General features: G+C 38.6%; 1 protein-coding gene across 9 annotated transcripts in view; it reads left to right on the forward strand.

Moving 5' to 3' along the window:
* Positions 1–16,604, forward strand: part of SASH1 (SAM and SH3 domain containing 1) — a 523,157-nt gene that overhangs the window by 500,839 nt on the left and 5,714 nt on the right. For all 9 annotated transcript variants that reach the window (XM_090135563.1, XM_090135565.1, XM_090135564.1 and 6 more), the window contains 7 exons: positions 264–407; positions 3,064–3,199; positions 4,277–4,446; positions 5,271–5,480; positions 6,196–6,346; positions 9,149–9,262; positions 14,872–16,004. In XM_090135563.1, coding sequence (XP_089991689.1) covers positions 264–407; positions 3,064–3,199; positions 4,277–4,446; positions 5,271–5,480; positions 6,196–6,346; positions 9,149–9,262; positions 14,872–16,004 — 2,058 coding nt within the window. The remainder of the gene's footprint in view (positions 1–263; positions 408–3,063; positions 3,200–4,276; positions 4,447–5,270; positions 5,481–6,195; positions 6,347–9,148; positions 9,263–14,871; positions 16,005–16,604) is intronic.

Raw genomic sequence — 16,604 nt, forward strand, 5'->3', positions numbered from 1 at the left:
AGATCACCTGCTTACTTGAAACTCAAAGGAATAAAGGCATGCTAATACAGCACACCACCATCTACACAGTATCTACAGAAAAGATTACCAGTCAGGCCTTAAGAATAAGGTAGGGCAAACTGTTACAGTGCTAGCACAACATCTCAAAAGTGAATTTAAAGCAGTAAACAGGACGCATCCTGTGTCGGCCTGGGTACCTCTGCTGGATTGTCAAAAAATTATATTTTGTATTTTATAGGCATAAATCCTTTTTTATTTTACAGGGCAAAGAAGGTGACTTTGTTTATAAAGAAGTAATCAAATCACCCTCTGCCTCCCGTATATCTCTGGGTAAAAAGGTGAAATCTGTGAAAGAAACCATGAAGAAAAGGATGTCTAAAAAATACAGCAGCTCTCTGTCTGAGCAGGTATGTAAGATCTGCAGTGGACTCTACTTAACAGAAGTGATAATCAATATCGATTACCATGCTTCAAGGTACTACAAGGCATACGTAAAGAAACTTCTAATGAGTACGTGCTGTGGCTTGTTCCCTATGTTCTCATAAAATCCCTCACTGTGAAATGGCTTCTTACAGAAGCACAACCATGAAAATGCATTTTCAGATTTTCATTCAAGTAGCTCATCAGCAGAAGGCTGTGGTTGATGGCATTACACATCTTGCTCTACATTTCCATCTCTTTGTCTATCATCATTATTTATTAGGAGAACTGGCCAGTGACAAAGGGTCAAAGAAATATCTATTAATCTGCAATTTACACCTTAGTTTAAAATCCCAGCATAACTTCACATTCACAGTGCCTCTGTACTGTTACAGAGCTGTTCTCCATCATAGCTTGCTCACTGTAGCAGCTTATTAAAACTGATGCACAATGCAGTCAGAAGAGGCCTCCCACAGAAGATTTTCATATTATTCTTTCATTATAGAATTTTGTCTTAAAAGCAAACGTGAAGTAAGTTAATTGTAAATAAGACTTTGAATTTTAGTGGCCTAGGAACAATTGCTGTCTTATTCTGTAAACATCCGTTTTGATATACTTTGGATTCTTTGTACTGGTGGAGTGTCAAACACTCTCCAGTATTTGTTTAAAACCACTGATATGCGTAAGTAATAGCTTAGGAAACCATTGAAATGTGTAAGTAATAGCAGAGCTTTCTCTGGCAGACATTGCCCCCAAGTGGCCTCTTACCAGTTACTGGATAGCCAGGATTGCTTGCAGTAAGAGGAGCGGAAATGGAAACGGAAATGTCATGCTGAACCAGAGAGAGTGTTTCAATATTCATGCAAAATACTGTTGGGCATAGAAGGAGCTACAATTAATAAGATTCAGAATAACAGCTCCAAACTGCAAAATCTGGAGATGGCATAGTAGGCTGATAGATTACCAGATCTGTGCAAAGCAAGCAACATTAGAATTCCTTTTCCTGTGGGACTGTTAGCCCTACTTGTTCTTAACAAGAGACAGTACCACAGTTATGGTTATATTTCAGTTATATTTAAAACATTTTTGTCTAATGGTATGATTTAAGATGCTTTGATGTCTGACTGGCCTCAAAGTGCCCCTCTTGAAACTCTCCCTAAGGAAGGGATACAGTGAGAAATCAGTTTACAGTGCGTTAGCAACACTTGTGCTCTCTAGCTTTCTCCAAGGTTGACTTGACCTCTGAAGTCATATGCTGTGATGACTTTTTTTCTGATGATTGTGCAGCATGCAAATAATAGGTTTCATCTAAAAGCTTCAGCACATTAACACAAAAATCTTTCTTGCTTGCAAGTTAAGCTGCTTTTGTTTTCCAGCTTTTTGGCACAGTCATTTTAGAATATTCTCTTTCTGGCATGACTCAAACTATGCCAGTATTCCAGCCTGCATTCAATGAAAACAAGCAAAAATTGCTCTGGCCACAAGTAATCTGCTGCTTTGCTTTAACTGTGTGTCAGTGGCTAACAGAATTTCAGGCTAGGAAAGACCATTTGGATTTTCTGCAATGCTTAACTGACGAAGAAAGAAAATGCTTGCCTATTGCATATGTAGCAAAATAATTTCTCTATTTATGCATTTATGTGTATTATCTATGTTATGCATAGTCCGCATTTCCTAGTTAGTTTGTGCTTTCCTTGATAAATGAAGAAAAGTATCAATTACATGCAAAAATGTACATAGGTCACTCTGAAAGTAATACCTCCTGTTTATTTCTATGGAAATTACAACAGGTACACAGAGCACAATAACACTATCTGATAGAGCAAATTCGCAGGTACAAAATACTATTCTTCAATGTAGTCACCACTATTTGTTATGCATTTTTGCCAACAATGAAGGAGAGTCTGCATACCACAGTCATCAAAATCTGCATGGCTGTCAAGATCCTAACTTGTTTTTCACATTACTGTCACCACTGCTGGAATGCACCACCCACAACCTCCACTGTGTTCACATCCACTGGATGTTTTTCTGCATGGAGGAATTGAGTTCCACACCTTTGCTTCATCAGCACTTCCATGTCAGATGCCATTGTTTCAGACTGCCCCTCTGCTGCTGTCTGTCATACAGCAACAAAATACAATGAAATAGTGGTGGGGGAGCTTCAACATCTACTGCTGTACCAATGCAATAAAAGAAGAGGCATTATTTTCAAGGCAGCCTTCATACTTTGCTGGGTGTCTGATTTGTATTGTCTGATTTGTTCGTATTCACCCTTGTAAATAATCCTGAGTCAGGAAGCTGAATTCAACTTAAGCTGTTTGGCAAGTAGTGCTGATAAAACAAACAAACAAACAAACAAACAAAAAACACACCAGTTTTTAAACCCTTGAATTTGGAGTTGTGTGTATTATTTCCTTCTACTTAGAGTTCTAGCCTTTTCAGTCTGCTGTGCTTGCCATCATGCCTAATAAAGTGGGGTATCTGCCACAGCTGAATACCGCAAATTAAGTTGATAAATGTAAAAGCTTTCCTTCTGTCTGGTAAAGAGCAGGAAAATACAAGAAGTTCCCAAATGTGAATGAGCAGCTCCTGTCAGTGCTTATGTTCCTTTATCAAACAAGATGGTTCAATGCTTTTCAGGAGTCGAGCCCTGGAGTCATACCAGGTTCTCCACAGTCGCCACCGCCAGACACTGACTCCCTGGACAAGCCCAAGCTGAAAGCTGGTGGCTCAGTCGAGAGCCTGAGGAGTTCCTTAAGTGGTCAGAGCTCAATGAGTAAGTTCTGTTGTAATTGCAAGGAACAGAGACCTCTGCAGTAAACAGAATCAGAGAAAAGCAAAGGAGGGGCAGTGGTTATAAGTAAAAAACAAACCAACAACAAAACAAACAAAAAACAAAAAGTGTTAATCACTATGGTTTTATGAATGGCTATAAGCTGTTCAGTGCAGAGACTGTTTTTGCTTTGCATTTATACAGAGCCCTGGAAAAGTGAAATGTTCCTTTCTGGCTTCATCTGCAGGGTCCTGCTGTTGTAATACAGCTGGTTTAAGTGAGAGCTACAGCCATTCGCATGTAACAGTGCAGTGAGAGTGCTTTTTCCATTCCAGATAAAGGGTCACTAGAGGACAGGCATATCTTTACGCTAGACGACTTCTGAGAGCTCCTCCTGGGCTTTTCTGTTTTTGTTTTTTTTGCATTTCCCTCCAGAGAGACGTTAAGGTTTTCTCATTAACTAGATAGATAAGTATTACTTAAAACCTCTCTGGTTAAGATTGTCTCTAGCGTAACACAGAACTCAGGCAGGATGCAGATGGGGTGAACTTGCTTCTGTGAATTACTGATAGAAGTCAGGAACATACTGGGGAAAAACACTGAAGAGAAAGCTCAATTTTTAAATAACTGAAACTGTGTTCTGAAAATAATCTTCTTTTTAACATCAGTACAAAGTGTTGCCAGAAAACTGTCCATGAAGGGTGTTCTGGAACCTTCAGACAGAATTCAAAGCTCACATCAGTATGTTGTTGTTTTTTTTTTTTTAATGGACAAAACTTTGTGGAAAGATGACATTGCTTGTGGTGTACTACAGATGAGGCAGTAGTTAATCAGCTCCTCAGTTAAATATCGAGGAGATGAATTTGGGAAAATAGGAGTACAGAGTAGGTTAACTAACCTTCCCATCACAGGTATGTATAAGAAATAGCATTTAAGGAGTTTTAACTTTTCTAGAAAAAAAATCCACATTTCCTAGGAAGCTCTGACTGCTCTTTTGAACTTTTCTCTGTTAATGAATTTTCTTAACGAAGAGATTCTTCTGGTGTGTTCTGATAATGTCTGTCACTCACGTGTGCTTAGGTGGTCAGACAGTCAGTACAACAGATTCCTCAACCAGCAACAGGGAGAGCGTGAAATCAGAAGATGGGGATGATGAAGAACCTCCTTACAGAGGACCTTTCTGTGGAAGAGCTAGGGTTCACACTGATTTTACTCCAAGTCCTTATGATACAGACTCTCTGAAGCTCAAGGTACCAGCTGTGTTTGTTTTTAAGGGATCATATGTTTATTTAGGCAAAGCTCTTACTTTAAGAATTTTTTGTGAGAGCTGTACAATTCTTTCTCCTTCAATGAGGCTACATGTGGGTTTTTAAGCTTCTTAACTCGTCTTTTTCTGTTGCATTAAAGAGTTGCTTGAATTACAGCAAAGTGTTGCAGAGCATATTAGAATTTCCACACAAGTCGGCAGCTTTGGTTTCTGGGAAAAAATATATGTAATTCACATTAATTTGTCTTTTGCAAGACTTTTCTTTGAAAGATTGGAAACATACTTTGCCTTCTGCAACGGACTAGTCAATCAGTAGAACTATTTTCAAAATCAGTGGAAGAAATGTGGTTGTCCTTCAGTGACATCTCAAGTAATGAATTTCAACCATGAGCTGTAGTGACACTTGTGCAAGATTTTGTCCTTACAGACTGAGTGGTCTGAGACTGTTCTTATTTGCACCAGTTTGAGGCAGTTGCACCACATAGAGCCATCTGTACAAATTGCATGCAAGTGGGTTTCTGAATCTGGAAAGTTGTGGTCCATTCCAGGTTCTACTGTTGACTTGCTCTGTGATCCTAGTCATGTCATCTAATTCCTTTTTGTCACTGTTCCCTGTGGATAGAGTGTAAGTGGTATATCCTTGCAAAAGGTCTGATTAAGCTTTGGAAAACTGAAGAATTTTTTCCCTGCTGTGTACTGTGCTTTGTCCATTCTGTGTACATTAAAAACTAAGGGGAAGTGGTGGGTTTGCCTGAATATCCATCACAAAACGTGCGTCATTGACTTTCTTGCATCTTTGGTCTGCAGAAAGGTGATATCATTGATATCATCAGCAAACCCCCCATGGGCACTTGGATGGGCCTATTGAACAACAAAGTTGGCACTTTCAAATTTATCTATGTGGATGTGTTAAATGAAGAGGAAGAGAAGCCGAAGCGGCCCACCAGGAGACGCCGAAAAAGCAGACCACCCCAACCCAAGTCAGTTGAGGATCTCTTGGATCGCATCAACTTAAAGGTCTGCATTTTTCTCTCTGTTTACCCTTCAGTTTTGCTTGTGGGATGAGGGATTTGTTAGTTTTGAAGTTGTTCATCAGATTCATACGTGAACCTGACCCTACTTAACAGAGTCAGGTTTTAGCTACAAAATGAAAATAGCTAAGGCCAAGCAGAACTCCCACCAGGCTTGATGAAGTGCTGCTGGCTTGTAAGATGTCTGCAGTTTGTATGTGCCCAGAGAGCACACTGTAGTTGTAAGTCTGTATGCAGTATGGCTAAAAGCTAACGTACTTCAAAAGCAGAACCATAGTTACCCTGTTAAAGAGCAGGTTATTTTCCATGGTCTTATTCAGGGGGCTGGAAATAAATGAATGTGGCTTAGGTTAATATTGTGTAGTGTGCTTGTACAGAGCTGTGCTATCTTGTGCATCTGAGTAGTGCGCTGCCCAGGCCAGGTAATGCAATACATTCCAAATACAAAAATATGTGTAGCATTCTAGTCTGGCACAGCTACTTTCCTGAACTTTGAGCAATTTTTATACAAGCTGTAATCCTATAATTTTGCTGTTATAGAGTATTTTCCATTTGTGAAATTATTGATTTTTTTTTTTGTTATTATTATTATTTTAATTTTTACTGATTGTGAAAACCTCCCCTGATACTTTTATTGCCAAAGTAAGTTGAATGTTGCCTAATAGCTCATTTTTCTGTTCTACCTTTTTCATCTTATACAGGAGCACATGCCCACTTTTCTGTTCAATGGTTATGAAGATCTGGATACCTTTAAGCTTTTAGAAGAAGAGGATTTGGATGAACTGAACATCCGAGATCCTGAGCACAGAGCTGTTCTCCTCACAGCTGTGGAACATCTACAGGAGTATGACAGTATGTGGGATGTTTGAGATTTTCAGTTTCACTGGAGCTCTACCAGCTTAGAAACCCTTACAGCAGAGAACTGGTTCCCAGATTTTGACATTTTTATCCTAATCTAGTTATTTCAAGGGTCTTCCTGTATAACAACATTTAGATTTTTGAGGAATGACTTAAGACTTGTATTTGTTCTGCCAGAATTCTTTGTTTATGTAAGCCTTGCATACCCAGATTATTCAAATGATGTCAAATTACATCACCTGTACATTAGAATACTGATGTTCAAGTATAAATCTTGACATAACTTACTGTAAGTAGAAAGCTGAGGCTAGGCAAACAGTGGAGAAGAGACTTCTAGCTAGAGAGAAGAAATTAAGGTTATCAAGGGTGGGAAAAACATCAAAGCTTAGAATTCTGCAGAGAAGGATAATGTGATTTAAACTTTGTCTTGTTTTGTCTGCACATGCATATAATTCTTATCCTTTCTGATTTGAAAGATTACACAGATAGCCTTAAGTAGCACATGCAACAATACAGCAATTTTCAAATGGAGAAAATATTGGTTGAGTGCAAAGAGTGAAAGGCAGTGGCCCAACTGTTTAATATGCAGCTGTGCAACTCTGCCTGTAGTGCAGATGGTTTCAGGCAAGTTGTAAAGGTGATAGAAAGCAGAGTAAGCCTTGACAGTTAAACTGGGTAGGATCATCCCTGCACAGGAGGAAGCGGGTTACTGTCTATATCGTAGCCAAGAGTCATGGTAGAGTAGAATCATTTATTTGAAAGGCAAGTCTTGCTTGAGACGGAAATGCAGGTGCATTCAGTACCTAGTTGAAGCAAGCTAAGATATACTGAATTTCCCCTCCATCCCTAAATACTAGCAGAAGTGTAGTATCCCAGAAATCAGAATCGGTGAAATGAATTCTGGAATTCTCCACTGCTTTTGTGTAAAATCCTCTGTTTTAGCTGAAACTGCCATAGTAACAATTTAAACAGTTGCTTATTAAGTGGGAAATATTTAATTTTGTTATAAAGAGATTAGTGGTCACTGTCTCTGGATAGTGCTTTGTGGCCCAAATTGTTGTCGACATGTAGTTTGTTTGTTTGTTTGACAGAGAGGCATCCAGACTTTCTATACTTTTTGCCACACACTAGTAAAACAGCAACTGCAGAATTGGATTATTTTCATTAGAATCAAAATAGCTTTTTGCCACCTAATATGAGTTTCTTTTTAACATTTTCGGATTTAAAACGTTCACTTCTGAGAAGTAATCATTTTTTTAGGGACCTTCAATTTTGTTTTGAAAACCTGAACTATTTGATGTGGTGTCTGGAAAGTATGAATTCCAACTCCAAATCAGGATGATGAGCAGAAAGAGTGGAAGCCTGACTGCTGGAAACTGGGAGGAGTAGAAGCACTTGTTTCTACTCCATAATTACCTTTCATTCGCTTAGAATAGAAATCAAAATAATAATTTTTTATTATTTTTTTCGGGATGGGGCGGGGCAGAGAATGTAACATAAACAGAATCCTTGCATCGTAAAGTTTGTATCTTCAACTCCAGATTTAGTCCCTTTACAAAACATGGTTTCCAACTGAATGCAGTGGATGAATTCCCAGAATCCAGTCTATACAGCCTAGACTGGATCACACTTGAGTGCTGCCTTCCTGACCAGGGAAAGAAGGAATTTTTACAACCAGTTTCTCCTCTGTCTCTTCCCCATTCCTTAGGGGGCATTATGTAACTCTGCCAGACTTATTCCTAATCTTTTCTCTTGGTTCCTTCAGCAAAATAGGTCAGGTTAGGATTTTTAAAATTTTTTTGTTTTTTTATTTTTTTTAAAAACTTTACTTCATTCTCCATCACTTTTTGGTTTTGTTCTGAAAAAACTTTGACACCATAGGGTGCATAGCAGTTGACATGCATTAAAAAGAGCATGGCCAGTGGGCTGTGGGAGGCTATCTGCCCCGTTTACTCTGCCCTGATGAGGCCACATCTGGAGTATTGGGCTCAGTTCAGTTCTGGGCTCCTCATTCCAATAAAGACAGGGAACTTCTAGAGAGAGTCCAACGGAGAGCTGCAAAGATGACAAGGGGCCTAAAGCATCTCCCTTATGAGAAAGAGTGTAGAGCTCTGGGTCTGTTCAGCTTGGACAGAAAAGACTGAGAGTGGATCTTACCAATGCTTATTAAATATCTAAAGGAGGGAATCAAACGTACAGGGCCATGCTCTTTTCAGCAGTGCCCAGAGACAGAACAAAAACCAATGGGCACAAACTGGAACATAGGAAGTTCCGTAGGAACATAAAGAAAAACTTATTTGAGAGTGACAGAGCACTGGAACAGGCTGCCTAGAGAGATTTTGGAGTCTCCTTCTCTGGAGGTATTCTAAATCCACCTGGACACTTTCCTATGTGACCTGCTATAGGGAACCTACTTTAGCTGGGGATTGGACTAGGTGATCTCCAGAGGTCTCTTCCAATCCCTACAATTCTTTATTCATTTTAAATGGATTTGGTTGGTTTTAAGTTGTAGGACTTGGACTCAGAGTAGCTGAGGGGCACACACAGCTGTTATTGCTTTCATTCATTTTGTGCAGCACTGCCCTCTGAAACTTAAGTAGAGTGTGTACTGTTCAGGATGAATGCCTGAGACAATGTTTATCCCTTTGTGATGGCTGTTGCTAATGCTCACTCTTTTCTTACAATCTGATCTATTATAGTTGTTCTAACAGTGAAAATAATATTAGAAACAGAAGGTTGAGAAGTTCAGCTGATGCCTGTTTGCCTCTATTTTCACCACGTTCTCATTTCCTCTAGGTAACAGCGACCAGTCAGGATCTCAGGAGAAACTTCTCATTGAAGGTCAAGGCCTAGCTGGATGCTCTCCTCGGGATTCTGGCTGCTATGAAAGCAGTGAAAACCTGGAGAATGGTATTAATGACAGCAACAAGCCTTACAATCCTCGTAGGCTGTTTTCAGTAGATAAATTCTTTTTGCTCCTGTTCTTAGCTTATGACTTCATGCTTGAGTTTCTCCTTTACTCTTTCCCTCTTCGTTGGGGCCACTGGTTTTCATTTCTGTTGTTTCTAATGTATATATTTACACTGGTAGATAACAAATCACATTTCACAAATCATTTTATATTTTTTTGTAATCTTAAAACAAGAGATACTCTCTCTGCCATTTCTGACTTCTCTACTCTTTACTGGAGTCTCATGCAGCCATGCCTCATGAGGCTTGCTCTGCTTCGCCTTACTAAGGGATCACTGGCAATGGAAAAGTCTTTGAGCTACACTATGCTTAGGAGAATTTCTTCTAATCCTATACAAAAGCAGTTCATAAGAAACATGCTGTGGTTTAGGCTATTTATTATTATGATTTTTATTATCTACTCAGGTTACACATTGCATTCTCATCTGATAAGAGACCAGCTGCACAAATTTAGGACTACTTAGTGCATGAATGAGTGGTTAGCAAGTTAAATAATTGAAAAGTTGGTGGGAAAATGAATGACAATAAAAGGAAGAACTTCTTATGCTGTCAATTTAACTTACCTTGTCTTTCATCCTTGGAAGGTGATGCACTGAAAATTATTGAGACAGTTGATAATAGAGATTCCTTTCTATGATTATTGTGTTTACTTGAAGAGTGGCGCAATCAATACAAATACATGACTAAGAATGAAATATTAAAAGGGATGAAATTAGTTTGGGTTACACTTGGTGTTTGGCATTATCAATCCAAGCTTTTGAGCACTGGTTTGGCCTCAGATAGTCTGGTTTCATCATTAACATGAACAACAAATATAAAAAAGAAACCACGAACAAAATAAACAGAGACACCGTGTGCTCTTTTCAGTAGCCATTTCTCACATTTAAAATAAGAACTAAAGATCTTTCATTTACCATAGACATTTTCTCTCAGTCTGCCACTCAGAGGTAATTGTTTATTGAAGAAAATTGCAATTTGCTTTGAAACTGTGTGCCTGAAATTAGCAATGTACTAAATTCCTGAAAGCAGAGGGAATTTTTTTCTAACATGAATTCTGATGCAGTAGGCATACTGAAATGAAATCATAGCTACATATATGGCATATGTGACAATTTTCTTTCCTTTTCATCTCTAGGAGTCATAATGGTAGCTACAGCACTGACATTAAATTGCTGCCTGTACATTTTCCTTATTTTAACAATATAATAAAATCTTTAGAAAGCAATTGTTATTGCCTTTCTGCTTAGATACTTACTCTTACATTTAACCTATAATTTCTATCTGAGTTTTGCAGAGTGTGAAATGCTACTAATGTCTTTTATATTGCTTTTCATCTATGGCTTTCTGTATTGGTTTTGCTCAAAAATGTATTTAGCAGTTGTTTTGAAAAATATGATGAAAAGAATGTTCAGTATGGGATTCATTCAGATATTTTGTCAGGGATGGTTAATCTGGCATGTGCTCCCACCTTCTTTGCAAAGCTCATAGACCATAAGTGCTTACATGCATGTTGTTTTCAAAATAAGTTGGATGCTCGTGTATTAAAACAAGGATAATAATTTGTCTAGGATAAACATTGTAATGTGTAGACTGGCAATAATGAAGTGCTTTTCATAAAAAGGAAAATGAAATGCATTGTAAGAAGAAATTGATCTTTACATTTCCTGAGAATTATTTTTACATAATGTTTTAGTGAGTGGTGCCCTGTTCTAAGCTGATGTTGTACCTTTTGGCATCAGTTCAGTCATTCATCTCACCTTAGTGTATGGATTAAAAATGGTTTGCCATATGCTGGTTTGCTGGCAGTGGTACAGATATAATTCATCTAGGTTCTTCTCTGGACCTCGTTGCAGAGATACTTAGGGCAATATTTTATTCCAGTTTGCAGAAAGCAAGGAACATAGTTTTTGTGACCTATTCAGTTCTAGACAGGAAGAAAATAAGAGCAGAAAGCAACTATGCAGGATCATATCATCAGTCTATTTAGATCAGTTTTCAGTTCGAAAAGAGGCATAGAGAGAGCTCTCCTTTAGATTGTGCTACGGTGTTGTTATTGGGCTTCTCATACGTACAAGTGTTGTCTGTACAAGACGCTTTTGGAAATCTTATCAGAAATCTGCTTCTTTCAGTAATCAGCCAAAAGCAGGTATCAGGGAGGACAGTGTAAGTGATATCTGAGGCTTCCTAAGGTACTTCTGGGAAATTAATCGTTTAGGAACTTAAGGACTCCCTGAATTTTGTATAGTTCACTGCGTTCCATTTTCCTTAATCTGTTTTTTATGAAAATCCCTTGTCTTCCTTAGAGCCTCCCTATCTAACAGTGTCTGTGTATAGACCTCATGCTCCTCAAGTCAGTTATTTTCTAGTCTAAATCCTGTTAATTATTCATTATATATCATATCTCTGGTCATGCATGCTCTTTGAACCTTTTCCTGTTGCGGTGCATAGTTTTGTAAGGAGGGAAGGGGTTTAAAGACAATAGCAATTTCATATGCAGGGAGCTGAAGAGGCAGACAAACCATGACTTTATCAGGTAGGATTTGTTCAGGAACTGAAGCCAGATTACTGTAGTGCCAACTGGGCATCCAAAGTACTTAAGTGTTCAGTGTTAATTAATCAGAAAAGGAAGCGGGAAAAAAGGTGGCCTAATACAATGTGCTTTCCTACTAGTTTGTATTAATTAAAAAAGCTCTGAGGCTAGGATTGTTTCTGGAACCATCATCCTCATTGTTTCAGTAGAGCTGTTTGAAATGTACACAGAAATATAGGGCAAAAAGAAGTTATGCTGTGTATGGTTTTGTGTACTTAATTCCCTGAGGGTGATCTTCTGCAACGAAAAAGTACTGAAGAAAACACTGAAAAATTGTTTCTGTAGCTCTGGTACCTCTGGAAATACTCTCAAAGATTATTTCCTTTCTTGTGAGTTAGATGATGACAGAGAATTGAAAGGTTTGTTCTCTGTATATTCTAACAGTGTGAGCTATTAGTGAGGCGCTTTATCTAACAAAAGCTGGAGCATAATGCTACACAAAAGGGTGAAGCATACTTGTAGCTCGAGCTGAACCTGAAAACTGTACAAACTTGTCATTAATTTGGGATAAGGACCAAATTTAGTTTTCACCCAGACTCCTGTGCCCTTCTGCATGTATTTAAGTCAGAGATGCTCCTGTGGCTCACAGCACTGTGAATAGCATTAGACTGTTTGACAGTACCAGGGAATCGTAAGAATGAATTACTAGCAAAAATGCTGACATTAAAAGTGTATTTAGAATTTTAATAGCTATACACTTTAACTGTTGTAGTTTGGGGTTTTGTTTGTCTAACGAGATATGAAGGGAATGTTACATTTGACATTTGTTAATATACATTCCCACCTTATGAAAACAACTTAAAAATATAACTAAAAGTCTTCTTGATTACCTTCCTTTCTTAATTTCTCAGGAGCATAATGAAATTACACCTGTCAGGAGGGAGGAAGGAATAGGTAGAAAAAGAGCTATCACAGTGGTCCTACTGCTATTGCTCATGAGTTAAATATACATAAGCAGAACTACATTCTGAACCCCTGCTCTGTGATTCTATGAATTGCTGCAAAAGTTAGGCTTGTAATAGAAAATATGAGTTATGGAGGAAACACTCCTTTCCATCCTCACTAGGTATTGACATTTGTATCTGGGGCACTAATGTTACAAAGTAATGTTTCTTAAACATGTCTTTTTAATGTGCTTGTAAGTTACTTTCAGAAGGCAGCAATCTCATGCTACAGAAAGGTGCAGATAGATAAGCCTTTCTACTACTTCTCTAAGTTACCTGTACACAAGGTAGTAGTAGAGGAACCAACTCAATGTGTAATATGTCTTTATTAGCATTTGGGGGAAATGATGATATTTAGCTTCAGTTGAACTATGGTCTGTACAGCTTCTAAGAGAGGAGTTCTTGTAAGCTTGTATTCACCACTGTCAACACGCACTGGTTTTACACACAATAACCTTGCTGGCATACCAGCAAATGTGGCCAACTCACTTTTGAGAGAGAATATTTCCTTATTTCTCTTTAGTAAAGGAAGTTGAGGTTACTTCTAGTTTTCTGAACGCTTTGGTTTTAAACTCCTTGAGCAGAGAAGAAGAGAAAGGAAGCTTTTTCCCTTTTTAGGTTAACCAGGTGCTTTCTTTTTATAAAAGGAGTTTTGGAGATAGGATATTCTTAAGTAAGACTCATGTATGTTAGCATTCGTATTCAAAGGAAGTAATGTATGTTATTCAAAAACAGCATTAAGCTTCTTTTGGGATGGAATTTTGGAGGCAAACTGCATGAAAGGAAAGCATGTGTTGCTCAGAAGTACACAAGATTGATTTAATTTGAATTAAGCTAGCAAAAGTTCTCAGATCTAAAGAAGTAAATGACCCATTAATTGCTATTATGAGATTGATAGCATTTAGACCAAGCTTCCGCCACACGCGTTCTGGAAAAAGAAGTTCCAAGCTTTAGCTATCTGTCATTATTTTAGAAAGTTTACTGTAGGTGAGGGAAAGTGTCCTTGTCACTAGAAGAAAATAATTATTCAGGATGTGCTGCCATTCTGAGAAGCTGTCTGCTTTGAGACAAATTTACTTCTTGTGAAACATATATATTTATGCTGCATTGGAGAAATGACCTTGTATTTCATACTCATGAATACAGTAATGAGATCTGAATTTTTCTATCAAGCAGATTTGATAGAATCACTGTTTAAAAGTGATGGTGCATATCTCATAAAAAACATGAAGTAAAGCTTACAAAGGACATGTGGTTTGTATTGGTTCAAGTCATCTCATCTTCAGTGATATAATAACACATCATGCTTCTGAGACCTTCACTCTGAGAAGGCATATGACATGAGAACAACGCTATGATTAGTCACTCTAGAAGCTTTCTTTTGTAACCATTCTCTGTTTCATAGTATAATATTTTTTCCATAGAACTTTTGTGGCTAAAAGTAACTTCACAGAGGCATTGGTGCAACACCAGTATTCCCAACACCTTATTGCTTTCTGATTTGCCACTGAAAATAGTTTGTTGTTTACATAAAAGATGAAATAACACTGTTGGCAAGCTATGTAATTAAAACAAATAAATGAGATTTTTTTTTTTTTTTAAAGCATTCCTGAGCAATCTAGTAAACTTAATTGGGCAATAAATATAATTATCACCATCCTAAATGAATTAGAAAAGTGGAGAAGAATGATAGATTAATGGAATTATTTCTGCATGGGGTCAATCTTGTTAATATATCAAGCATAGGATGTCAGGTCTAGCTACAGGTTAATTTTTCATTGAAAAAATGGAAGGGATAGTAATTATTTTAAATATGTTTTCCTTATTTGATGGTAATTACCAGTTCTTCAGTAGTAAAGCTAAAGCTCAGAAATCCATGTGCTTAAAATGGAGTTCTCATACATTCAGAGTTAACAAAAGACAATGAATCATTGTGTTCCAGAGTTTTAGAACTGATCCACTATTAGTGCACAGTAGATTTTTTTAATGATGGATTGTGATCTGTTTGCTTCTAGGTAAGACCCGAAGGACCTGTCTTCTGCCCTCAAAATCATCAAGTGAGCATAGCTTTAAAGACTTCAGCAGACACCAGCTATCAAATTATCCTACACTCCCACTGACCAAGTCAATAGAAACTCTACGTCAAGGAGAAAAAGAAGGCCGGCTGAGCTGTGCGCATCGTGCTCTGAAGAGCTCTGTCAAACCCCCAGCTGTTATGGGTCTGAAGAAGAACCGTAGAAGTTTACCAGTTGCTGTCTGTCGGAGCTATGAAACTCTGGATGGCCCCCATAGTGTGGATGTATGGCCAAGATCTCAATCCCTGGATGATCTCCAGGGAGATTCCAATAGTAATCTACAAGACAGTAGCAAGAAAGATTATTTTGCTCAGGATTCACTGGATACATCAAAAAATGCAACTGGATCTGCCCTGCCACCTCAGTCATGTGGGGGCAGTTGTACGGTAGATAACTTGATGCCTAAGCAGGGTAAAGCAGCTGCTCGTTCTCAGAAGGGTAGAGGTAAGGAGTTGGAGTGCTCTGTAATGGAGAGTGCAGTTGGGAAATCTTTTCCGCTCCCCGTGAAACACTGTGAAGCTCAGGCTGCCTTGGTGACACATTCTGCAACAAGGACACCTCTGGAAATACAGAGTAAGGGCTTTCATGACCTTGCACGGGCTGACTATGCTCCGGTCCTCAAGGGAGGTCTAGAAGCTGAGCAAAAAGGCACAAATGAGACAAGAATGCAACCAAAAAATCCCTCTCAGCCACCACCTGTTCCTGCCAAAAAATGCCGAGAACGCCTTACTAATGGATTATATCATCCTCCCATGACCTCCAGTGGGAACAACTCAAGTCAAGAAGCACCATGTTTGCCAGCAAAAAAGACCAGTGCATCCACTCCCACTGATTTTCATGGAGTACCTGTCCATAGGACATCTGAACAGGAGCCCAGTACTCCCCCTAGCTCACTGCCACCCTGGCTGTTGGAGCAATCAGAGACTAAAAGTGTTCAGCAGCACATGATAAAGCTAGGGCCTGCTTCAGCAAGGAAAGTCTCTTGTAGCAGGGGAATGGATCTGGAAATGGTAATAGAAAACAAGTTGCAGTCTGAAGGTATTGATCTTACTGAAGAACCATACTCGGACAAGGTAAGTGGAGCACATTGCCTGAATGTTTTCTACCAGTGTTGTAAGGGCTAATCTTTCATTTATCGTATCTGTCGTATTTTTGTGAGTAACCAGCCTGTTTAAACTATAAATCGTTAAGACTCAAGATATTCTATAACTATGCCTAACTTTACTATCAGGCCTTATGTCTAATGTAACCGTTTAGATGTGTTGTAGAGAGACTGAGATATCCCAGGCATACTTTGAGCCTTCAGCTTTTCAGGCCACCAATACCATGGTGGCACTGAGCATGAAAACACCTCTTTTGTTGCTACTGTAGGGACGTGGAGCAAGTGGAACTGTAGAAGAAAGTCATGTTATGTTTTCAAGAAAATATGAGTTGATAGCATAGTGATGAGGCCATACTTCTGGGAAGGAGGGAGTTCTAACTCCCAGTCCTTCGAGGATTGCTTTTTCAGTTTTCTTGGAAGAGTCACTGGCTAAAATGCATGAGCAGTGTTGGAAGGGAGAACAGAACACAGCAATATTCCCATATCCCAGGAGACGTATCCTTGTCAGTAAATAAGGCTCATTCATTTCTTGTTTTTCTGGACCATCTTCTTATGTACCCTACAAAAGCAG

Source organism: Phasianus colchicus, chromosome 2, assembly GCF_987193195.1.
Source record: "Phasianus colchicus chromosome 2, bPhaCol1.hap1.1, whole genome shotgun sequence".
In the NCBI taxonomy this organism is placed as follows: domain Eukaryota; kingdom Metazoa; phylum Chordata; class Aves; order Galliformes; family Phasianidae; genus Phasianus; species Phasianus colchicus.